At 39.6% G+C, this 24,031-nt stretch overlaps 1 protein-coding gene across 3 annotated transcripts in view; it reads right to left on the minus strand.

The window, feature by feature from the left end:
• The window catches only part of DOCK4 (dedicator of cytokinesis 4), a 437,391-nt gene that overhangs the window by 171,278 nt on the left and 242,082 nt on the right, over positions 1-24,031 (minus strand). For all 3 annotated transcript variants that reach the window (XM_004741945.3, XM_004741944.3, XM_004741943.3), the window contains exons 12-13: positions 22,140-22,228; positions 5,469-5,594 (exon numbers count right to left, since the gene is read on the minus strand). In XM_004741945.3, coding sequence (XP_004742002.2) covers positions 5,469-5,594; positions 22,140-22,228 — 215 coding nt within the window. The remainder of the gene's footprint in view (positions 1-5,468; positions 5,595-22,139; positions 22,229-24,031) is intronic.

Below are 24,031 nucleotides of genomic sequence, written 5' to 3' on the forward strand. Positions count from 1 at the left end.
CTGGATTGAGCATTTGCCTTCAGCTCAGGTCATGATCCCAAGGGTCCTGGGATAAAGTCCTAGATTGGGTTCCCTGCCCTATGGAGAGCCTTCATCACCCCTCTCCCTCTGCCTGCCGCTCTGTCTACTTGTGCTTTCTGTCAAATAAATAAATAAATAAAATCTTTAAAAAAAAAAAAAGTCAACATGGGTCTGAGACTAAGAACTTTGATCATACTAATGATGAGGACGTGGTAGTAGATAGATGGGAGCTGGGTACTTTGCCAGGTGCTATAAAGGCAACAGCTCATTCAACTTTCACATCAACATTTTAAGAAGGCCCTATTATTTCTATTTTATTAATAAGAAAACAGATGTGTAGAAATTAAGAAATGTGTCCAACATATCATCAATGTATATTAAAATAAAATCATTTTTTAGTATGAAAATGTGTAATTTAACAGGGTGAGAATGGCCATCAAATCATCTAGTGCAATTCAACTTTCTTCACCAGACCAGTGCCTTAAGCAAGGAAGGGATGAGTCCTAGTCTATTCTGCATGGCTCAGCCCAAGCTTGAAGTACTGATTTCAGTTCTAGAGACCATCTTTACAGAACCGGGACAGATAGGAGCAGTATCATTCAGATCATTAATAATACAGAGAAAGGGCTTAGAACCCATCAGAGGAAGAATGACGGTGACAAGACAGTTAACTGAATTAAAAAATGTTGAGGTTGCAAGCAGAAAAACACAACCCAATGGATAAAAGGTGTAGAGAAACTGGTCCAACACGACAGAGGTCATTCTGAGATATGGTGTGTTCTCGGCCATTATCAATATTTAAGTATGTGCCAGAAAACCATCACCAGGAACCCGAGGAAGAAATTCATGCAATGGATACACTGGTTGGGCTGCATGACCCTTCACGTGTGCAGCAGGCAGAAAAATGACACCCCCCTGCACTCCCAAAAGATGTCCCGGTCCTAATCCTGGGAATCTGTGAATATGTTACCTTACACAACAAAAGGGACTCTGTGGCTATGATTAATTAAGTAAGGATCTTGAGATGGGGGAGATTTTCTTGGATTATCAGGATAGGTTCAATAGAATTATAAGAGTCTTTATAAGAGAGAGAGGGAGGCATGAGGGCCAGAATCAGAGAAGAGGATGTGATGAGGGAAGCAGACATTGGCATGATTTAGGGCCATGACCCAAGAAGCGCGGGCAGTCTCCAGAAGCTGGATAAGGCAAGGAACTAAGTTCTATCTTGCAGTCACCAGGAAAAATATAGCCCTGCTAATAGGGTTTGCTTTTAGCCCAGTAAGACCTGTACAAAGTTTTGATCTCCAGAACTGGAAGAAAGTATTTTTGTGAGTGTTTCAGCCATCCCGTCTGTAGTGATCTGTAATAGCAGCCATTAAGAAACTAATACAATATGCCATCTGTACCCAAGATTCTACCACCTCACGATACAATCACAGGTGGGGGGGGGGCAGGGACAAGATCACATGTAACTGGGTATCAAAGCAGACCACAGAAAGGAAACATTTACGGATGGGCTGAGAACCAAACTTTGGCGTTCTCACATAGAGTGGACTTCTGTGAAATCTATTCATGTCTTCTCTGTTGTTTTTTTTTTTTTTCCTGTCATTCTCATTTTTGTTTTGCTTTATTTTAGAAGGGTATTAAGATGGTGAACTTTGGGGGGACATAAATTTTTAATTTTTGCTTGTACATTAAACAAACGATAGCGAATACTACAACAGCACCCACGGTAGGCCTGACAGAACAGTGTTGTGTCAAGACAGAAGGGATGGGCTGAGGCTCCCTGATGTCCATCACACTCTAGGATGAGGCATGGATTTCTGGTAAGGCCACCTGAGGTAAGTCCTACACCCTTGAGTAATGGCCTGTGACTTCAACATTTTAGAGGCAGCAGACCCTCCCTCATTCTGATTTGGGGTTGGAACCCCAACCTCGGCGATAACATGGAAGATTCTAAGCCTCCACCTCTCTCAGATCACTGTGGTATTCATTGGTTGAAAGACCATGATGCCCTCCCCTAGCATGATTGTGGGGTTTAGGTCTCAGCCAAGTGGTTACACATATATGATATGGAGGCCCAGTGACTTGGACGGAGGAATAGTGAGGTTTGGTTAGATTTAGGATTTTTTTTTTAAGATTTTATTTATTTGACAGAGAGAGAGAAATCACAGGTAAGCAGAGAGGCAAGCAGAGAGGCAGGCAGAGAGATGGGGGGAAGCAGGCTTCCCACCAAGCAGAAAGCCTGATGGGGGGCTTGATCCCAGGACCCTGAAATCATGACCTGAGCAGAAGGCAGAGGCCTAACCCACTGAACCACCCAGGCACTCCTTAGGATGTATTTTTAAGGAAGATCCTATCATACTGGCTCCCACCTGCTTCCCCCAAAAGAAGCCTTATCTCAGATGCTGCTGTGTATCTGTTGATATGAATGTCTCTGTCAGAGACTGATAAAGAATAATAATATACTTAAAAGAAAATCTCAACCCCTCCCTCCTCTAACACTCCACAACTTTTACTTAATTCCTTTCAGAGTTAGGAGCTTCACAGGCCTCCTACGAAAGACTGAATGTACCAGAAGGATTTAATTAAGGGTTCCTTAACAAAGAGTGAGTTTAACCAGCTGGTACAGGGGAACAAGCCTCCAAGGGAACACGGCACAAATGGGGAAGATGAAGTAGGGAGACAATGATTAAAGCAAGGACCATTTCACCTAGAAAGAACAATAAACTCAGAATAAGAATGGATCTTCAGGGGCGGGGCAAGGGGTGGGCTTAGCCTGATCTCCCATGACATTCCAGACACATCAGCCAGCTTTGCTCCAGAATGTCTAGTGGATGGAAACTCAGTGCTTCCCGATATTCAGTACAGTCTGTTAAGACATTTAGAGGCAGGCTGTCCAATACTATAACCGCTGCCACATGTGGCGACTAAGTACGTGAAATGTGACTTGGCTGAAAAGAGACGGGCTGTCAATGGGCAAGACTTCGCAGCCTTCAAGGATGGAGGTTAAAGAAGAGAGTGTACCATAACTCATTAAGAATTTTTTTACATGAATTATTTATTGAAATGGTAATATTCTGAATGTAGTGGGTCAAATAAAATACATTATTAAAATTAATCTCTACTCTTTCTCACTCTTGAAAGTGTCTACTAGAGAAGTTACAATTACATTTGTGGCTCTAATTATAGCTCTACTGGAGAGAAGGGATTGAAATATTTTTGCTGCTCTCCCTGTCAAGGGCTCAGAGAGCAAAGGATGGAACTTCCGGCAGAGCTGCGTGGTTTGTGGGGAGCAGTGTTAGAGCTTCAAAGGAAGTGACTTGTCCTCTTTGAAAATTAGACACCCTAAGAAACAAAGTGCTGGAAGACCGACCCATAACAACGGGGAAGGGTCATGGTGGCTGGAAAGTGCATGGCCAGATCACCGCCTCATACTAGATGAGAGCTCAAGACACATGCCCCTCCAGCAGCCAGACCAAGGGCAGAGTTTCAGTTTCTGTGTTTTTCTCATTCCAGAAAGAGTCTGGCACCGATGACATGCTATGATCCTCAACAGGAGTTTTGTGTACGCTCCTGTCAGTGTCAAGACCACAGATAAGTCCTTCTGCAGAGACTCGGTAGCTACGTTGATGAGCCTGCACCGTTGGTCCAAGCACAGGCCTCCCCTGTCCCGACCCCTCTCAGAACACGAATCAACTGTGAAGGATGAGTCTAGAAAGGGAAAGGAAAATTTAAAAAAAACATGCCAGCAAACGGTCAGTGCAACCCTGGCCTCGAAAGTATGCCTTCTCACGGAAGAATTCTGCACAAGTCTGCATTATGGCCACCAGTGAGAACCAACTGACAAGTCAACATTCTGAAATAAAGAGAGACAGAACAATGAGTGCTTGTTTGCCAGTGCAAAAAAATTCCACTGAGTTTTAAAGTTGCTGTCGGCTATTTATGTAAACACATGAGCCTTTCCCTTCTTCCTCTAATTTGGAAGATGAAGAAGCCACAGAAGGAAAAGAAGAGAAAAAGAAGCAAGTACTTTAAAATAATCTCTTGGCATCCCCGGCACGGCAGACTGGGGTCCAGGAGACTGATTGCCTGAGCAGGGAGAACCTCGCCACTCCACGGTGGTGCAGCAGAGGGACAGACGCAAGCCTTCTTCCACTCGAAGTTCATTTCCATCATTAAAGCCAGACAAAAGGGACATGAGCACAGCACATCCCAGACCATTATTCAGCTGGTGAAGTGTCATGTTGCTTTGTGTTTTTCCACTTGTCAATGATACTGCCCAGAGACCAAGCTGAGGAATTCTTCCAGCAGCTGTCTGCATTCTGTTTGAAAATATGTTTTTTATATTAGATTTGCCCATCAATTTGCTTCCTGGTGGCATGAAATTTTTTTCTTTTTTTGTTACAAAGGAAATACCAGTTATTTATAGCAACTGAAGGAAATAATGATGGGGTGTGAGAGCAACTGAGTAACAGGCCACCAAGTAAACAGTTCTATAAACAGTCATTTTCAACAACAGTAGCATGAGATGCTCAGACACAGCCGGTCCCTAAGCCAGGTCAGGTCATCTCGGGAAATTTCCAGGCTCTTACTGAGCCTTCCCTGCATGAACAGATTTGCATGAAGAGATCACGAGATGCTGCAACAGGGCAATGTTGGTCATTTCTGCGTCACATGAGGTCTTCATGCGCAGCGGCCTCACCATCCCTCTCACAGCTGTGCTGGGAGCCTTGTCCAATGCAACTTCCCGCGCTTGCTTCCACGTACGAGATTTAACCAGAGATTTACCTGATCTCGTTTCTAAAAATATTGTTAACAATTTCAGAGTATTTCATCTGGTCTACGTTTCTCTTGGTTGTAGAGGGTGGGAGGTGGGGCACGGAGAAATGTTACCACTTGGCATTTACTTGAACAGCGTGACTCTCATTAAACGCTTAAAATTAGATGCTTTTTTTGAGTCCTTTCAGATTGTTAGGAGAGATCTGAATAGATCTCAAGCGGAAGTAGGAAAGGTGTAGAAATACATATGTATTTGCATATGGCTGCTTATTTACATATACACAACTTAGAAAAATCCTCCAAGAAGGGCGAAATGCTGCACAACAATTATTTGTATCAAAACCTGTAAGGATTTCCCCTAAGTGACTTCACTAACATTCTCCACCCAAGGGTAAAATATTTTCTGGATCCTACCCCAGTTTTCCTTCTTCTTAAGGGTCATAAAGAATGTAGCATGGCCCTCTAAGTTATTCACCCCAAAATAATCAAAATGTAAAGATTTTGTTTTTTAAGAAATCTTTGCTTTTTTATTATCATATACCTCATTTCCTTCTTTAGCACGGTCCATTGGAACTCTTCAAATCTGACTATCTGAAAATTTCTTAAGTGTCAAACACAGACATAATAAGCATATGTCAACCTTTGGTCCATCTCAAGTCACTTACCAGGCATGATGATATTAGAGAAACCCAACTTCCTCGTTATAGATACTCCGTGAGAAAATACTGATGAGTATTCTCTTCTGATTTGTTCAATGTCTCCATGTAATAGCTGTAGGGAAACTGCTAAACCTAAAATAAATGAGAGATACCAGAGTAAAAAATAGAAGGACAGAAATAGCATGAATGGAAATCTGAACTTGCTTCAACAAGCCCGCAACTATAATAGCATTGTTTCAAATGAAAGGTTACTATGCAGACAAAATTTTTTAAAATCTATAGGAATAATTTCTAGAAAACATTTTTCCTACTTGACTCTCTGAGTTTTCTTGTGTTTTAGGAGGTTCATAGCGACTAGAAAAAACTTGAGCAGAACACCAAGAAGAGGAAGTTTCGTTGCAGCATCTACACCCTCTTCTCCAGCAACCCCCGCCAGAAGGAAATGTCCTTGCACGAACACGCGTGCCAGCAACTGTCAGTGGCTACCTGGCCCTTGAAGACACTGATCTCAAAAGTGGAGTTCTCATTTCCTTTAACTCTATAAAACCTATGAATACTTACTAAACACCATAAAAGTAGACACAACGATAAAGTCATGTAATAATTCAAGGATTTTAGGGATATTCATAGAGAATTTCTTAAAACATAAGGTACAGGGGTGCCTGGCTGGGCTAAGTGTCCATTCTTGGTTTTGGCTTAGGTTGTGATCTCAGGATCATGACACTGAGCCCTGCAAAGGGCTCCGCGCTCGGCAACGAGTCTGCGTGGGATTTTCTCGCTCTGTCTCTGCCATTCCTCCTGCTCATGCACACACTCTCCGCCTCTCAAAAAACAAACAAACAAATAAGTCTTAAAAAACTTAAGTAACAAAGGTAGTTATAACAAAACCAAGATTATATTAATATTATGTGCATTAGAAATTCCTAATGGCATTATTTTCTGAGAGGAATTTAGCAGGATACAGGCCACTTTGACAAATAAAAGGGTATTTAGTTAGTAAAGTAGTAAAATTATCTTTTTTTAAACCCCAATTATAGTGACATCCTTAGAGTGGGATATATAAAAGATGAATGATAAATTTTTCTTATTTTCCCCAAATCTCAGGCAAAAGAAGTACAGAAAGGAAATTAATGTCATCTTTGTGAATATATTTGTGTATTTCTGAGAGGCTACTTCTGTTTTTTAATTCCCTCTTGCTTTTCTTCTGTTATTTTAAACAAGAAAGAACAAAAAGAAAGTCCGTTACTTACATTAGTGATAGAAAATGAAGCCGATCAAAGCAGACTTATTTTTAAAACTTCCAGTCATCACTAAACTGAACTCAATTTTTTTCTTATCTATTTTATTATTTGTTTTTAATGAAAATTTTTAGGTAGTTACCATACAGTGCAATGTTGGTTTCTAGAGTAGAATTCAGTGGTTCATCACTTACATACAGCACCCAGTGCTCATCACAAGTGCCCTCCTTAATCTCCATCACCCATCTAGACCCTCCCCCCACCCCCAATCAACCCTCAGTTTGTTCTCTATGATTAAAAATCTCTTATGGCTTGTTTCCCTCTCTCCTTTTTTCTCTTCCCCCTTCCCATATGTTCATCTGTTTTCCTCCTTGAGCGTCACACATGAATGAGATCACGGTATTTGTCTTTGACTGACGGACTTCACTTAGTGTAATACATCGAGCTCCATCCATGTCTTTGCAAATGGCAAGATTTCATTCTCTTTGATGACTGAGGAATATTCATTGTATATCAATATACTACACCTTCTTTATCCATTTGTCAGTTAATGGACATTTGGGGTCTTACCATAGTTCGGGTATTACTGATGATATTGCTGTAAACATCAGGGTGCACACATCCCTTTGAATCCATATTTCTGTATTTTTTGAGTAAACAGCTAGTATGAACTCAATTTTAAAATGTATTTGGACGGTGGACTCAAGAGGATAATAAATCTGTGTTCCAAAGATTCTCTATATCATTACTTACCACGTGCAAGCTATCATTTCCCATTCATAATTTATAGTACTTCAATACTATCTCAAACATGAACCATAAGAATGACAACAATCATGCTGGCATAAAAAAGAAATGCAAAGTGTATCTAGCACACATCTACATTAGGATCTTCCCTTCGTTCTCCCTCAACAGAGTGAACAAATAACAACAAAAGCAGTGTCTTGTTAGTTAGTTCGCTCGGTTTTCAATAAAGTGGTTAAAACATCAGGAAAATTTGTTTAAAAAAAAAAAAAAAAGCATTAGGTCAGAGAGAAGATGGAGCCTTTCCTGGGGATCAAATTTGACCTAGATGGGGCATACCCAAGCGTCAAAGATTAAAGAGGTGAAGGAAAGGACAGGACTGCATCATTATGTCCTCATACTTTTCAGTGTGTGGGTCCAGGAGAATGTGTAAAAGAGTTATTATCAGAATTAGGTTAAATTTGGCAGGTACTCAGGAATGTTAATTAAATGTTCATTCCGTTTTTACCTACCTTTCCTTTATCCCTCTCCCTGCCCCCACTCCATTTGAGTTGGGTGACTGAAGGTAACACAATGGAGGAGCCCCTGCCCACCAGTGCCCACAAGGAATGAAAGAGGGGAGTATAAGTGGTCTGGATGGTTTGACAGTGAAACAGTCGGTGCAGCTTTGGGATACTTTAATGTGGTGCTATTGGTTCCTTTTAAAATACAGAGGCAGGATGATGAAGACAAACTAACATGTGTTATAATCCATCTGTCCTAGCAGCTATTTCTTCCTGACTCACGCTCTCCCACTACCCCCACCTCATTACTGGTGTTTCTGTTCTCTACCCACTTCTGTCCTTTTGCCTTCAAAACACTCACCCACACCATCACCATCACCATTAACATCATCAGGAGCTGATATTTGTAGACTAGCAGTGTGTGCCAGACATGGTACATAAGAACAGTCCCTCCTCTTGGGAAGAACACTGCTCAAATCTGGAATACCAGAAACGATGCTTTCAAATACAGAATCAGATGGATTTAACAAACTTCCTGAGGTCCTGTAATTTTTTTGCAAGTGAAGATCAATTCACTAGGACTTCTCATCAAAGGATCTGATCTAAGACACCATCAACATTTTGTGGCATATGTAAAGGAAGAAAAGAACTGACTAGTAATGAAAAGCAAAGACATTATGCTATTCGGAGTAGGGGCTGGAAGACTAGTAAAGTGACTAGAATTCTGGTTTTGCCCTATGGGAGCCAGAATTCATTTAACCATCAGTGACTTTTTTTTTTTTTTAATGTAAGCTGAAACCTAACAGAAGATAAAACAATGAAAAAAGAAAAGCATTCAGTCAAAGACAGTGCTTAAGAAAGTTCATGATAGGGGCACCTAGGTGGCTCAGTGGGTTAAGGCCTCTGCCTTCGGCTCAGGTCATGATCTTGGGGTCCTGGGATCGAGCCCCGCATCAGGCCCTCTGCTCAGCGGGGAGCCAGCTCCTCCCTCTCTCTGCCTGCTGTTCTGCCTACTTGTGATCTCTCCCTCTCTCTGTCAAATAAATAAATAAAATCTTTAAAAAAGAAAATTCAAGATAGAAAAATAGTATGTGTTAGAGAAGGATATATGTAAACATGAAAAGAGAACTACATCAATGTATTTTAAACAGTAAGTGCCACAGAGATCGGAGAATGCAAAAGAATAAGAGAGGACCCAATTAGGGGAAAACAGGGAAGAGCCAGCTTGTAGATGAATGAAGGAAAGGAGGAAATGACAGAGGGATATCAGACAAAACACTATTGGGCTGGGGACATGTATTTAAGAGTTAAACCTGTCCTAAAATTTGGTTAGAAGGTTTGGCAGTTTTCATTCTGGAGCTTTAGAAGATACAGATTAAAACTCTAGGTGTAATGATTTCCTTTGTCTTGCTGAGTGACACCAGTTTGGAGGAAAGAGGAAGGTTCCGCCATTTTGAGGTGCTTCGCTTTCTTCAAACCAAAAGCTCACAGATTGTCAAGAACTGGAAAGGCCGATTGAACTGAGGGCTTCACCACAATTTACTTGGCTCTTCCTAAATCATCATTTTTTTCCCCATAAAAATAAATAAATAAATAAAGAGAAAAAAATATCCCACAACACTCAACATGCAACGTTCAAGAATGGGTATACGTTCAATAAAACAAAAAACATGATTAAGGGTGATCCACAGGCACTAACTCACAAAAAGCCATAGCAATACCACTTATTTTTCCATCAAGGAAACTCCAGATTCTATTTTTATTGTGTCCCTTAACGACAAAAACCAACAGGTTGGATAAAGGTGTCAGCAGAAGAATAAGAAATAATGCATTAAGATGAGGAAACTACCCATCACTACAAAGGAGAGACTCATCAAATACTCACCCTTTCCAATTATCTGAGGATTACCCTATCCTTTCAGGAATGGTCATTCATGACACAGGGTGTGTTCACAGAGCAGTATTTTTGTTTCTATTCTTTTCCTTTTCAGCTGACTTCTCTGTTCTCACCTTATACCTGCTATCTCTGGGGCTAGGACTTCTAACTAAAATTTTATGTGTTGTACGCCTGAAACTAATATAATATGGTATCAACTACACTCAAATAACAAGTTTTTAATTACATTTAAAAAATAAAATTTTATTTGTACACTAGCTTAGTACTGCTACAATTTAAACTGCCCATTTTGGGCATACCAGTAACTTTCAGCTTGAGAGGAGGGTGGAAGGTGGGATATAAGGATATATGTGGCAGGGTTCCTACTCAAAGGACACGATAATCTCATACTGAATATAAGACACACACATACAAATAAAATGTAAAGCAAAATGGGTTACGAGTATGATACGACTATTAAAATAAGGAAACAAAAAAAATAAAATAAGGAAGCATTACTGACTGAGGGAATTTGAAAGTTCAGGGAAGATTTTTTGGAAAAAAAAAATAGGAATATAAGCTGAAGAATCAGCTTATATTTCACAAAATGTATCAATAATGTTTTACAGTTACTTTTTCCCAGTCCTTAATCTAAGTACCAAAATTGAAACCGCTAAGGGAGAACTGTTCCTCTTATTAAAAGGAGTAATCATTAAACCGAACATTTTTATCTGCCTAGATGTGTAAGAGCCAATTACAATGATTTGATATCTAATTTTGAACAAAGGCATAGACATTAATTAATCTAGAGTGTGTCACAAAATAATGTATTTTTCACGATAAAGCTCCCCTTACAGAGCAGTAGTACAGGAAAGAAAGGCTTCGTATCTGTTAAATCAAACATGGTTGATTATTTGGTAGCTCCAATTTCACAGGAATTGAAGTTAACTCACTCCATAAGATGACTCCTTTTAAATTCATGAAATTCTGCACTTTTATATAAAAAATGCCAAGCACAGCATGATTTATAAGTAGCATGCAAAATTAATTTTAGACTAGATCAGCCATTTTACCACCAGTGAACCAAATAACATGTAGCTGTGACTGTACAGCAATGCAAAAATTAAAAAATGACAAATATATTTGATAAATACATGTTGTGATTAAGTGTGTAAGAAGTATAACATACAGCTTCATGACTCTGTCAAATATTAACTTCTCTGTGCTCTGGTTTCCGTATCTGTAAAAATCAAGATAATAATGATACCAACTCCATAAAACACTTTGGGTGGTATCTAGCACAAAGGGAGTGTTCAACAGTGTTGGCTGCTATTACTACAACTACCACTGCCCCTACCATTATATAATATCATTGTTTCTGTTCTTATTCCTCCCTACCATGAATATCAACAAATTACCTTCCATCAGAAAAATGCTCAGCATTCTCTAAGTGCCATACTCAAAGACGATTTTCCTTTCAATAGGCATGTCCACTTACCACTAGATTAAGCCAAGTGCTACAAATTTCCTGGATATTGGAATGATGAAGGTCTATGGAGGCTTTGGGGACAAATCTGTCTTTCATGAGCAATACTCAATTACCAGAGATTTGACAAAGACATAAGTGATAAATATAAGTAGTCAATGTGCACCGACCTGTGAAGACAGGGAAATTCCTAATAGTGCAGGGGAAGCCAGAAAAATAAGCAGCCATAATTAATGAAGGCCATAATTAATTATTCTTATTCTAAATGCAAAAGAAGTCATTGGAGAATTTTAAATAAAGGAAACATGATCCAATTTACATTTTAAGAAAGTTTTCTTAGTGTTATCTGGCCAAAATGGGCTGGAAAGATAAAGAGTGGAACTGATGAGCACAATTAAAGGATACTAGAGATATGAAGGCAGGAAATAATGGAGGCCATGCGGATATGGTTAAAACAGAGATGGGAAAAGGTGGTTAAAAAAAAAACCTAGATGTGGGGGTATGAGGGAAAACAAGGAATCATGGAAGACTCCCGAGCGTCTGACCTGAGATACTGTAGAAAATGTCACTGTGTATGGAGTTGGGAAGATAAGAGAAGAAACAGCCATCTATACTGTCTTTTATAAAAGAATAATTGACCTTTGATTGTATTATTTTTATTTATTTGTTAGATGGGAAGAGAGAGAGAGAGAGCACAAGTAGGGGGAGTGACAGGCAGAGGGAGAAGCAGAGAGCCTGATGCCGGACTTAATCCCAGGATCCTGGGATTATGACAGGAGCTGAAAGCAGATGCTTAACCTACTGAGCCACCCAGGTATCCCTAATGGTGTTATTTTTCATGAGGATTTGGATTATGTTCTGCGTCGCTTGCCTTCAGCCTGAAGAACTTTATATTTCTTACAAAGCAGATTTGTTAGCAAAAAACTCTTTGTTTTCAGTCTGGTCTTTATTTTGCTTAGAATTTTGAAAGATAGTTTTGCTGGATATAAGATTCTTGACTGACACTTCAATGGGTTGTTGTTGTTTTATATTGCTTGTTTTTTAAACATTCAAATCTTTGAAAATGTCATCACTGCCTTCTGACTGCTACTGTATTTATGAGAAGTCAGTAGTTATTTCCTGGGATTCCCCTGTGTACAATGAGTAATTTTTCTCTTGCTGCTTTCAAAAATTCTTTGTCTTTCTGCATTATTACTATGATGTGTTTGAGTATGGATCTCTTCCTGTTTACCATACTTGAAGTCACTGCTACTTGGATATACAGATTAATGATTTTCATCGAATTTGGGAAGTTTTCTGCCAGTATGTCTCCAAATACTTTTCCTACTCCTCTCTCTCCTCTCCTTCTGGTACTCCCATTTTGTATATATTGGTATACTTGATGGTATATTTTTTCTGAGGCTCTGTTTGCTTTTTTTCACTCTTTTTTTTAAAGATTTTATTTATTTATTTGAGAGAAAGAGAGAGACCATTAGAGCGGGGAGGGTCAGAGGGAGAAGCAGAGGGAGGGAGCCCAATGCAGGACTCAATTCCAGGACTCCAGGATCATGACCTGAGCTGCAGGCAGTTGCTTAACCAACTGAGCCACTCAGGCACCTTTCATTCTTTAAAAAACAAACAAACAACAACAACAAAAAACCCCAAACAAACAACAAAAAAACAAAACCCGAAACAAACTAAAAAACCCTTTTCCCAAGTCTCCACTTTCAGGAATTCAAATTTCTCCCTACTCTGTTTCAAATAAAGTCATTTCCTTTCAGGAGGACTTCTGAAATTTTTCTCTTTATGAACTGCCTCTCCCCCCAGCCAAAGCTTTGATCCATTGCTCCAGAGTTGAAGATGGGTACAGTGGTCCATTCTTTAGAGTGACACCTCTGCCTCATGGATAAGGGCCTAGACTGGGGCAGTAATCTCTAGTGTTCTCAAGTTGCTGCTCTCTGTGTGGTACCTTCATCCAATGAGCAAGCTGGGGCACAGGCAACTGATGCCGCAGTATTCTTGGCCTGCTGCTTCTCAGGCAGAGCCATTGTCCCATAAGTGGGGGTTGGGCAGAAGAAGGGAGACCCCCTACCTCACAGCCACTTCTGCCAGAAATTTAGCCTCTGCAATTCAGAGCTAAGGGAGATGAAAAATGCTGGGTGCCTTTACCTCTCAAATCAGAAATGGTATCCCCTGACTGAGAGTTCAGGGAAGAAGGAGTCCCATCTTCTTAGTCACATGTGCCTGGAGAAGAACATCCATCATATGGAGAAAGGTCAGGTGGGAATGAGCAAGTGGGTTGTGGCACTAGTGTCTCCAACTCACTCTCCTTTTATCAAGATTTAGTCTGACTCTTGAATAAGTATCTCTTTATATGCTATATATGCTTGGAAAAACATTCAAATCTTATTTAAATATATGATCTTTACCAGTTACAGCTGGTTCAGCTTAGATTGCATCTATGTAGCCCCTGAAGCTGCTCCTCTGCAGTAAAACTCTAAAAACATTATTTTCTTAAAGATTTACTTATTCTAGAGAAAGAGAGAGAGAGCAAGTGGGGGAGAGGCAGAGGGGCAGAATCCTCAAGCAAACACCCTGCTGAGTGCAGAGCCTGACCATGAGATCATGACCTAAGCCAAAACCAAGAGTTGGACACTTAACTGAGTCACCAAGGCACCCCTAAAAACACTATTTGTTGACAGTATTTGCATACATTGTGTTTGGGAGGTAGGAGCTATGGGGGTGGGGCAGGTAGGAACAATTGTTAGGACTTCTAAACTTGAAGTACAAAATCACTAACATCATGAGGTAGCAGCAAAACCTGAAAAAGATGGTTTTACTAGATTCTTTCATAAAATCATCTTCAGTAAAACCTGCTTATTTCTAAAACATTTCGGACCTCATTATTATCAGAGAAAGAATATTTACTTTTATTTCTTCCTATGTGCTTGATTTTACAAAATCAATCAACAGAGTTTTACTTTGGGTACTAGAATATTATATGTGGAGTCTATAAGGTAAGATAATGGATTTTTATTTTATTTTTATTATTATTATTATTATTTTTTTCCTGAGAGAGAGAGAGAGAGCACATGCACAAGTGGGGTAGGGGCAGAGGGAAAGAGAATCTTAAGCAAGCTTCATGTCCAGCATCATGCTTGACATGGTGTTCGATCTCATGACCCTGAGATAATGACCTGAGCCAAAATCAAGAGTCAGACACTCAACCAACTGAGACACCCAGGCATTGTAAGATAACTGACTTTTAAAATAAATACAGTAAAACTTTCATCTAATGTAGGTCCAACTCAAGGCCAGAGAGAACTTTTAGGAGTAGATCCTGGCTGCATCAAGTAGTAAAACCTTTGTGGGATTAAAGGAGGTATTTACAGAGAGGTCAGAGACAGGATCTCACAGTCGCTGGGGTGGAGGAAAGAAAGGAAGCCATATGTCTAGCAGGAGCGCTGTCAAGTGAAATAGCACTCTTGGAAAATGACTGAATGAAGCAAAAGTCAGAAGCACAAGGAAGATACTAGAGTGTCAAAATAAGCCAGATTAGATAAAGAAATAAAATGAGAGCTGTGACAGCACCAAAAGCCTACTAAATGGTGAATTACATGATCGAGGGGCCTAGTTGCTTAAACGCTCTGTTCAGCAGGACCAGATTACTAAAGGACAAGTGTCCTTTAACAACTGTCATCTTGAAATTCTAGACCCTATATTATTAATGTTGCCAATGCTCAAATTTGTGGATGTATCTCATCTTTCAGATATACTTTCAAAGCCAACTTGCAGTAAAAAAAAAAAAAAGAGAGAGAGAGAGAAGAAAAAGATAAAGTAAAAGAAAATAAATTTTCTTTCATAATAGTCACACCTCTATTTCTGGCTTTCACACCATATTATTCAGTTTTTGAATGTGCCTATTGCTGAATATTTCCTAAATCAACTTAACTCATAGAGGATGTGATTTTGGCACCACTGAGGATAATCAAACAGTCTGACTCTAGGCTCACCTTCTGATGATCATTTTCATGAGATCTCGGATTAGATAACCCTATCGATTGGGATGCCTATGGTCTATCATGCAAAAGGTATAAATATGTGCAAATACTCATGTAATTATAATTGCTAGTCCACAGATTGGCATTTCAAAGTTTTGGGAAGACTTTCATGCTTTCTTTAAAGAAGTAGTTAGCCCATGGCTAAGAGTTACAGCAAAAATAAGATCGAAGGAATACATAATAAGCTATGGAACATCAAACTAAAAGAAAGAAGAGACATCTGAAACTGTTTACTTTCAGTGAGTCATAACCAAAAAAGAAATTTACTGACCAGAAATGAGGGATGGAGGTTTGCACTGGCAGGCAGTGCAAACTGTAACTGTAGGAGTGGATGAGACCATTCAGAGGAAATTCACATTTCCTCCTTAACAGAGGAGAATCTTAACCTTAAAATGTTCTTATGATTCTGGGTAACACTTCAGTGGTATACATAAGGATTCCATCAAGTTTAAAAAGGTGTTTGTTTTTTTACTGGTATATAATAATAATCATTATCATTAACTTGTAATTTTTTCAAAACACAAAGCACATAGTGAGCCACTGGCTGAAAACAATTTTTTAAAAATGCACAGAGAACATACTATAGGAGTATAACTTAACATCTAATTGTTTTATTCAAATACTTGCTTTTATAACTTGCAAATTTTTTCTACATAGCAAATCCTCCAATCACTATTGCTAGTGATTATATCTAGATTAGCAAAGTATAAGTAATTTGAAGAATAAAATCAAGCTCTAATCACTACTTCCATTAGTTTATAATTTTTTTTATACTGCATGAAGCTTTAAAAATACCTAAAGCATAATTTAATACCATATTTTGAACTCTTTTTTGTTTACTGTCATTAAAAGAGAATGGTTTAGATTAAAGGAAACTGAAAAGATATTACAAATGCATGTCATACAGTCTGGGTTTCTTTTGTCATAAAGGATGTCGAGAAAACTGTCAAAATATGAGTAAGATCTATAGATACGAGAGTTACATCATGTTAATTTCCTGATTGTAATCATTGTGCTTTGGTTATGTTGCCATGTCCTGGAGTAGGCAGAGGGAAAGAGGAATCATGAGTGCAAAATATTCTCAAACAGTTCAGGGGGAAAATGTATGTGTTTTTTGTGTGATACATATATTTATATTTGTATATGTGTGTGTGTATTATATGTATGCTGTATACACACACACACACACACACACACACATCTATAAACATTAGAAGCACTGAAGCAAACTTAAGAATTATACCAATTCAGGGGCGCCTGGGTAGCTCAGTGGGTTAAAGCCTCTGCCTTCGGCTCAGGTCATGATCTCAGGATCCTGGGATCGAGCCCCACATCGGGCTCTCTGCTCAGGAGGGAGCCTGCTCCCTGCCCTCCCACCTCTCTGCCTACTTGGGATCTCTATCAAATAAATAAATAAAATCTTTAAAAAAAAAAAAAAGAAGAATTATACCAATCCAGTAATGCTATAAATGATTATAGAGAGAGACAGAGCACGATCAAATACGGAGACACGGATAAAGCAAATGTAGTAAAATGTTAACCTTTAAAAAAATTAGGAATTCTTTGTACTACTCATGCAAATTTTCTGGAAGGAAATTTAGTTGAAAATAAAAAACCTTGAAAGAATAAAAAAGAGAGCATGGTTTAATAGTTTGGGAATTTCAACAGTGCGCAAAAAGTTCACATCCCACCTTTCTAGCCAACAGGTGGTGCCAATAAGTACCAATTTTCTTTTAATAATATTAGAAAGTAAAGTTTCTAAATGCAATGTTCAAAAATCAGGAGCACTGATACAGTCGTCAAGAATTCTCGTAGTTCAATAATACTGAATTAAATGACCGCACTGCCCTGTAAGGGTAGGATATTCAACCCCAAAATGCAATCTAACTATCACAAACCTCCTTTTACCTCCACCAAAGAAGGAACACTGCTCCCTTCCTGCACAGAGTTAAGCAGTTCTCCCTGCATCTATGGGCTCCTCATCTAGGTAATTCCTTTGAATTTTCTGTGGGGGGTTAAAATGTATAGTTGGTAGGAATGCAACTGTGTACACTCATCTTGCGAAGGTTAAAAAGAAAGGAGAAAAAAAAAAAAAGATTGCAGACATTGACCTGACTAGTCAATATGATTTCTTCTAGCTGTGAACTACATGTGCAAACTGCAGGAAATAGGATTTCATAAATACACAGATAATATGAAAGATTTTGAAGTTTCTTTCAGGACATACTGAACCAGAGCCAAGGATTTTTACACAGTTTACTTCAAGTCACAGAACTGAATTTGCTTCAGTAAATCACACTGGCTCAGTCTCAGTGCACATTCCTAGTATTCAATTGCTAATGTCTATTGGAGGTGACATTTATAATAACCATTTGCTCAACAAACCTAAGCCAGGCTCATGTCATGAATATTTTTAGAATTTCAAATTCTTACAATATAACTTTTAGGATTTAAAATTCCCACAGAGCACAACTTTGGAAATTTCAAATTACTCAACCTAACTAAATCTAACCAGAGAGATACGTTCATTCAATTATTATTTTTTTCATCTTTAAAAGTTAAAGGGATCACTTGCCATCTTCTCCCAGTTTCTAAACTCAAAGGTAGAGGTTAATGTACCTTTGCAATGTAAGTTTTAGGTTCGAGGGGGATAAAAACCTAGTTAGCTAGACAAACAGTCAAGATTATAACTATAAGAGATAGAGGACATCAATGAAGCATAAAGGGCCTGGAAATTAGCTGGTAGAATTTGTACCCAAAACTAATTCAAAGTTACTCTTTTTTTTTTCCTCTTTTTTTAGTACCAGTGACCAAGGAATAGTGGGAGGAAAGCAGGAAAAAAACAATACTTGGTTGAATGCACTCAATTCTCTTGAAAACATCTGACTGCACTGCTTTCATTTAGTCAACAATCCCCTGGTTCAAGGAGAAAACAATGGAAGCCAACATATCTAATAGTTTGAACATTAGGCACCCCAATTTCCATCTTCAATTCTGTGTACCCTTGCTACTTTCACTATTTTGTTTTTAAGGATTTTAAGTAACCTCTATAATCCAAAGTGGGACTCGAACTCATGTTCGCAAGATCAAGAGTTGCACTTCCCCCGCTGTTTTTAAGTAAGGCATTTGAGGGCCTCTCTCCCAATAGCGATGCCAAATAGCTCCTGACTGTCTCTCTTCTTTCTTATAATTGTCTTTCTACAAGGAGAATAGATCAAGGTGACACAGAACAATGGTCCACCAACACTGACAGGTGGAAACGTCACTGGAAAAACCAGAGTGGAAGGCAGAGAGATGCTGGCAGTGGGTAACTGGCTGGGGCTCAGAAGGAAAAGGAGGAAAATGGAGAGGGGTGGTCAGAAGAACAGGAAACCAGGGCTCCCCAGAAGAAGCCAAGTATGGAGAACCTACAGCTGGCTGCCTAGTAATCAAAGTAGCACAGCAGGCGACAAAATGGGAGAATGGATTCTGCCAAAGGTGAAATCCTTTATGCAGGGCTGTGAGTACAATGGCTCCTTCCACACCAAAGATGCAGCAAGTGGTCTGTCGTTTCAGTACGATGGTTGTAAACAGACAAGGGAGCACTCGGAATAAGGTGGTTTAGATGTCACTGACTGGTAGTCTCACTCAGGATTCCACCCAGGATAAGCGGTCCATAGGTCAATGAAACTGGCAAAGCACATGGAATGTGGGGAGCATGTCCACAAACACACACCTGGAACTTCCCCAGGAAATAGAAGGTGCCGCCCGTCCTTCCTGGAAGATTACATTAATCTACATAATTACAAGACAACAATTAAATTGAAAAGTCCTAGGAAGAGGTATTAGCAATCAAATCAGCAGAGACAAGACGGAAGACACGAAGTAGGAAGGCCTGGTGCAAGGATCTAACCTATCAATAATCCACCTATGTCATTCTCAAAGTCTTCATTACGGAGATCAAATCAGGACCCATGGCAAAAATGAAACTGCCTTAAGAAAAAGGTAGAATATTCCAGATGATGGCTCCAAAGAGAGTAAACAGTAATAGCTAACAATGAACAGATACTTAAACGTATCAAGTGTTGTGCTACACGCTTTGCATAGTCTTTCTCCCCAGTAACCCCCAGAAGACGGTATTACTATCGTCCCAGGAAAACCATGATTCAAACCTAGGACATCCGATTTCCACAGGCAAAGCTGGAACCTTGACCTCATAAGATATAGAATCTGGATTCTATATACCTCTCTCTGGAGGTGTACACATCAAAGCCCATCACTGAGACCTTTACCATGATTAAAGAGGCAACTGGGAATCACATCAGAGTCTAGACAATGATATATTCAAATAATCCAAGAACAGAGGAATTTCGTTCCACATGAGGCATAGTAGAAAGAGGAAAGGCTTTGGAGTCCATAGGAGTTGGGGGCAAAAAAATCTATTGGAGCAGGCCAACACATGCTGTCAAGACCGCATCTGTGATGATAAGGAGAGAAGGTAATGCACGAGAAAAAAATCTCAAGGTCAGGGTTAGTTTTACATGTGTTTATTCACATAGGAGGTAACTGCAGGCAAATTAGGAGTAGTGGGACTCCTGGGGAGAGGCATGAAAAGAACTGAAACAAAACCTTTATTTTTTTTCTTAAGGATTTACTTATATATTTGACAGAGAGAGAGAGAGAGAGCACACATGTGTGAGCAAGCATGTCGGTGCGGGCTGGCAGGAAAGGGAGGGACAGAATCTCAAGCAGACTCTGTGCTGAGCAAGGAGCCCAATGTGGGGTTCAATCTCATGACCCTGAGATGGTGACTTGAGACAAAATCAAGAGGTGGATGCTTAACTGACTGAGCCACCTCAGCAACCCTGAACAAAACCTTTAAATCAAGTCCAGGACAGCACTATCTAAGAGAAATACAATTGGAGCTACCAATGAAATTAAAAATGTTCTAGTAGCCATGCTAAAAAAGTAAAAAGAAACTTGATTCTAGTAATATATTTTATTTAACCATTATCTCCATAATGATGTCTTTCAACATGTGATCAATATAAAAATTATTAATGGGATATTTTACATTTTCTTTAAAGCACCAAGTTTTCACAATCCAGTATATATTTTATAATGACAGCACACCTCGATCCCAGGGCTGTAAGCCTTCTATCTAGTGCTCAATAGCCACATGGCTAGTGCCCAATGAACTGGACAGCACAGGGTTAGAGGGTAATTAATGATAAAAAACAGTCCATGGTATCACGAAACCCTGAAAGGCTTAGAACGAACCAGGATTTAGCTAGAAGTCTACTGAAGAATATGGGAAAATTAGTGTTAAAAACGTGGTATCTCTGCCATCTTACTGAGGGTACATTTAAATTATATCTTTTGGTCCATACACTAGTGCTATTTTAATTCCACAGAAAAAGGGAAGACAAGTCTACATCCCAGCTTCTAAACTATTTTATCACTTCTGGGGAGCCTGGGTGGCTCATGGGTTAAGTGTCTGCCATCAGCTCAGGTCATGATCATACGGTCCTGGGGTCGAGTCCTACACTGGGCTCTCTGCTCAGTGGGGAGCCTGCTTCTCCCTCCGCCTGCCACTCCCCTTGCTTGTGTTCTCTCTCTCTCTCAAATACATACATAAGATCTTAAAAAAAAATAAAGTGTCTTGTATCTTCATGTTGTGTTCTACTACCACCATCTTTTCCTGATGCTTTAGGGATTTTGCCCTCAACTGCTCAAAGTCTCTTGTTTATTCAGTGGTAGCTGGAGGACTTGGAGAGGAGTAGATAGAACCAAAGCTCCCTCCCCAACTCTTGGGAAAGGGAGGAGAAACTGACCTCATCCCTCATTACAACCTGAATGCTGCCACATGTGTGACTTGTGGATGCTTAGGGCTCTCACTGGACCAAAAAAGTTTTTGTCTGCAGTTACTTCTTCTTTGTGGGCCAGTTTGGCCTAGTAAGATGGGCAGGATCTGAAAAGAAGGTGGTTTGAGTTTCGATTCTTATTCTAAATTACCAGGCAGGCTGGACTAGAACATAAACATCTACACTCAAGTTACTTTAAAAATGAGTCTTAAAAAAAAAACCCAATGCATTCAGTTATCAAATACATTACTTAATTTGAAGTGTTTTTTTTTTTTTTTTTTTTTTTTTATGACAATGAAACCACAAAGCTACCTAGTTTATTTTGCTTCAATATGGGCTGGAAGAGGCGATGGGGAGCAAAGAAGAGTCACCCAGTTTGGTCCTCTGACCAAACTCAAAGACAAATACATAGCACGTATCATACATAACTTATAATGCTATATACTTCAGTTCCCTTAACAAGTGTGCCTTCATTTTTCTGTAGGTGACACTGCAGTCAACATGGTTCATCTTCCTAGCCAATTTCAACACAGGAACCTGCATGTTTGTTCCCAGCACTGCTCCCAGCTGCAGACAGGGAAGCAGGTTTCTCTTAGACCTCACTGGTCAATTTCCATCCATCAGACCTACTCCACACAACACTCAGGAACCCAGGCATATTTGTCATTTGGGTTTTAATGACTGGTAACAACTTAGAGGCCCCATGACTTGGCATTATTGAACAAATTCAGTTACTCTGCCTTGTTTCAAACCGGAACAGAAGACATTTTTTTAAACAGAGTTACAGCTACAAGCCTTCATAGGACAGGGAGACGCACCAGATTGTTCGCTGCACATTTTTAAAGTTATGAAGCAAATGCAGAGAAAAACAAAGGGCAGTTCATTTGCTTCTTACACAGATACCTAAAACAAAAGGCCTGAAATGAAAAGTGGAGGGACACACTCACCTGCATTGGAGCCCGTCAAATTGTAACGTGCATTCAGTTTCTTGATGATGTTCTCATGGATTTGGTACCACTCACTCTCTGTGTTACACCTAGAAAAAATTAACACTCTGTTAAGCTTTGATAATGGATCAGATCAAACAATGACCTTACTAGCACACCTGCTCTTTCTGGAATAACCACCGTATGATACCTCCTTATATCTCCTTGGGAATGTCCCTAAACTGGTCGGTTTTGGCATAACTGCCCTGTGATGAGCAGGACGCCCATGTCTGGTAAATGCATGACCAGCTACCTCGTGCCAGAAAGAGTTGTGATGAGCTCACAATTTATGAAGTCCCCCTTACCTCAAAATCTCAGAGGATGATGCACACAATGAAAGGCAGTGCAGACCAAAAGTCCTACTCCCTGGATTTGAACCCTATTAACTGAGTTACATCCTTTGGACAAGTTATTTATGCTCCCTGTGCCTTGGTTTCTTCACCTGTGAAAAGGGGGATAATATACTACAATTAAATAAGCGTGGGCCTAGGATAATGCCAGGCATATACTCCATGCTCCATGAATGTAAGTTCTCATTCATGGGTTTCTACCTACTGTAAATAAAGTGTCAGGAACATGATCGAGTTTGGTTAGCATCAGGACATAGCAAAACAAGCAAAATGTAACTGAGGTTAACACAACTTGCAAGGGGGTCATTCAAATTGTCCCTTGCATTAAAGAGTAATCAAAGTTCCCCAGCTTTTCCTCTTCTGGGCAAAAGGGCATCTTTCTATCTTCTTACTCTCACAGCCATCTGTACCTTGTTCTTTCAGCTCTTGTCACTTGCTAGCTCATGCCATCTTTGTTAAACATGCTATAGTTCACCTAGTTAACTTTTAAGGTCCTTGAGGAATGGATCTAGGACCTGTTGATATGTGTCCCCTTTGGGACTTTGAACATTATGGGTGCTTAAAAAGCACACAATGGATTAATGAATGGATGGATGTCCCCTTATTTGGCAATTCCTGATGGCTCCTAAATATTGAGGCTGGTCATCCTTCCTTACTGCGTGACTGTCCCGGTTGGGAGTGGGGGAAAGCCTCCCTCATTTGAGTATGTTTGTAAATCACAACTAACTTTTATCAACCACATATTCTCCCTCCCAAGGGTCCTGAATATGAAGATTCTATATACTATTGGTCAAAATGCTCCACAGTAGATTCCTTTTCCTTGTGATCTCATCTGTAGCTGACAGTTCACAATTTGACTACATATTTATTTCATCACCATATGCTTTTCCAGGATGAACACGATGAAGGTCATTTTTGGGCCACTTAACAATAGGGTACCAGACGGTGCACTGAATCTTAGAAGGCAAGGAAATTAAGATGAAATGAAACCATCCCACCTGTTCAGCTGCAGGACAACAAATTGCCATTTAGTATATTCTGCCTCTAGTTTTCTTATTTCAGCTCAGTGGGGAAGGAAGAGATGGCCTGCTTCCTATTAGTGAAGCGACTCCAGAATTCATTCTTTTAACCTACAGAACTCCATGCAAAATCAAGCTCAAGTATGTGACTGAAATAGCTTCCGGGCTCACATGAGGTATTTGTTACTGCTCCATATTTGAGACCCAGATGGGTTAGAGATTCGGTCACACTAACAAACAGAAATTTCTTCCAAATTGTTTCTAACAGGCACTTCCTTAAAATGTTCTACTAAAATCACACTTTAGTCTTAACCCACAGTGACTGTTTGGATCGGCTGGCATGCTTCCTGAAACAGATTCATAATTTGCTGAACTGGCATTTTTAAGGGGATCCCTTCTCCAGCAAGAATCATCTAAAACCTTATTTGATGCTTATAAAAAAACAGACAATAACAAGCATAAAGAGCACCACAATTTATTGTTA

The sequence above is a fragment of the Mustela putorius genome, unplaced genomic scaffold (genome assembly GCF_011764305.1).
Source record: "Mustela putorius furo isolate JIRA1106 unplaced genomic scaffold, ASM1176430v1.1 tig00003845_pilon_pilon_pilon, whole genome shotgun sequence".
NCBI classification, from domain to species: Eukaryota; Metazoa; Chordata; class Mammalia; order Carnivora; family Mustelidae; genus Mustela; species Mustela putorius.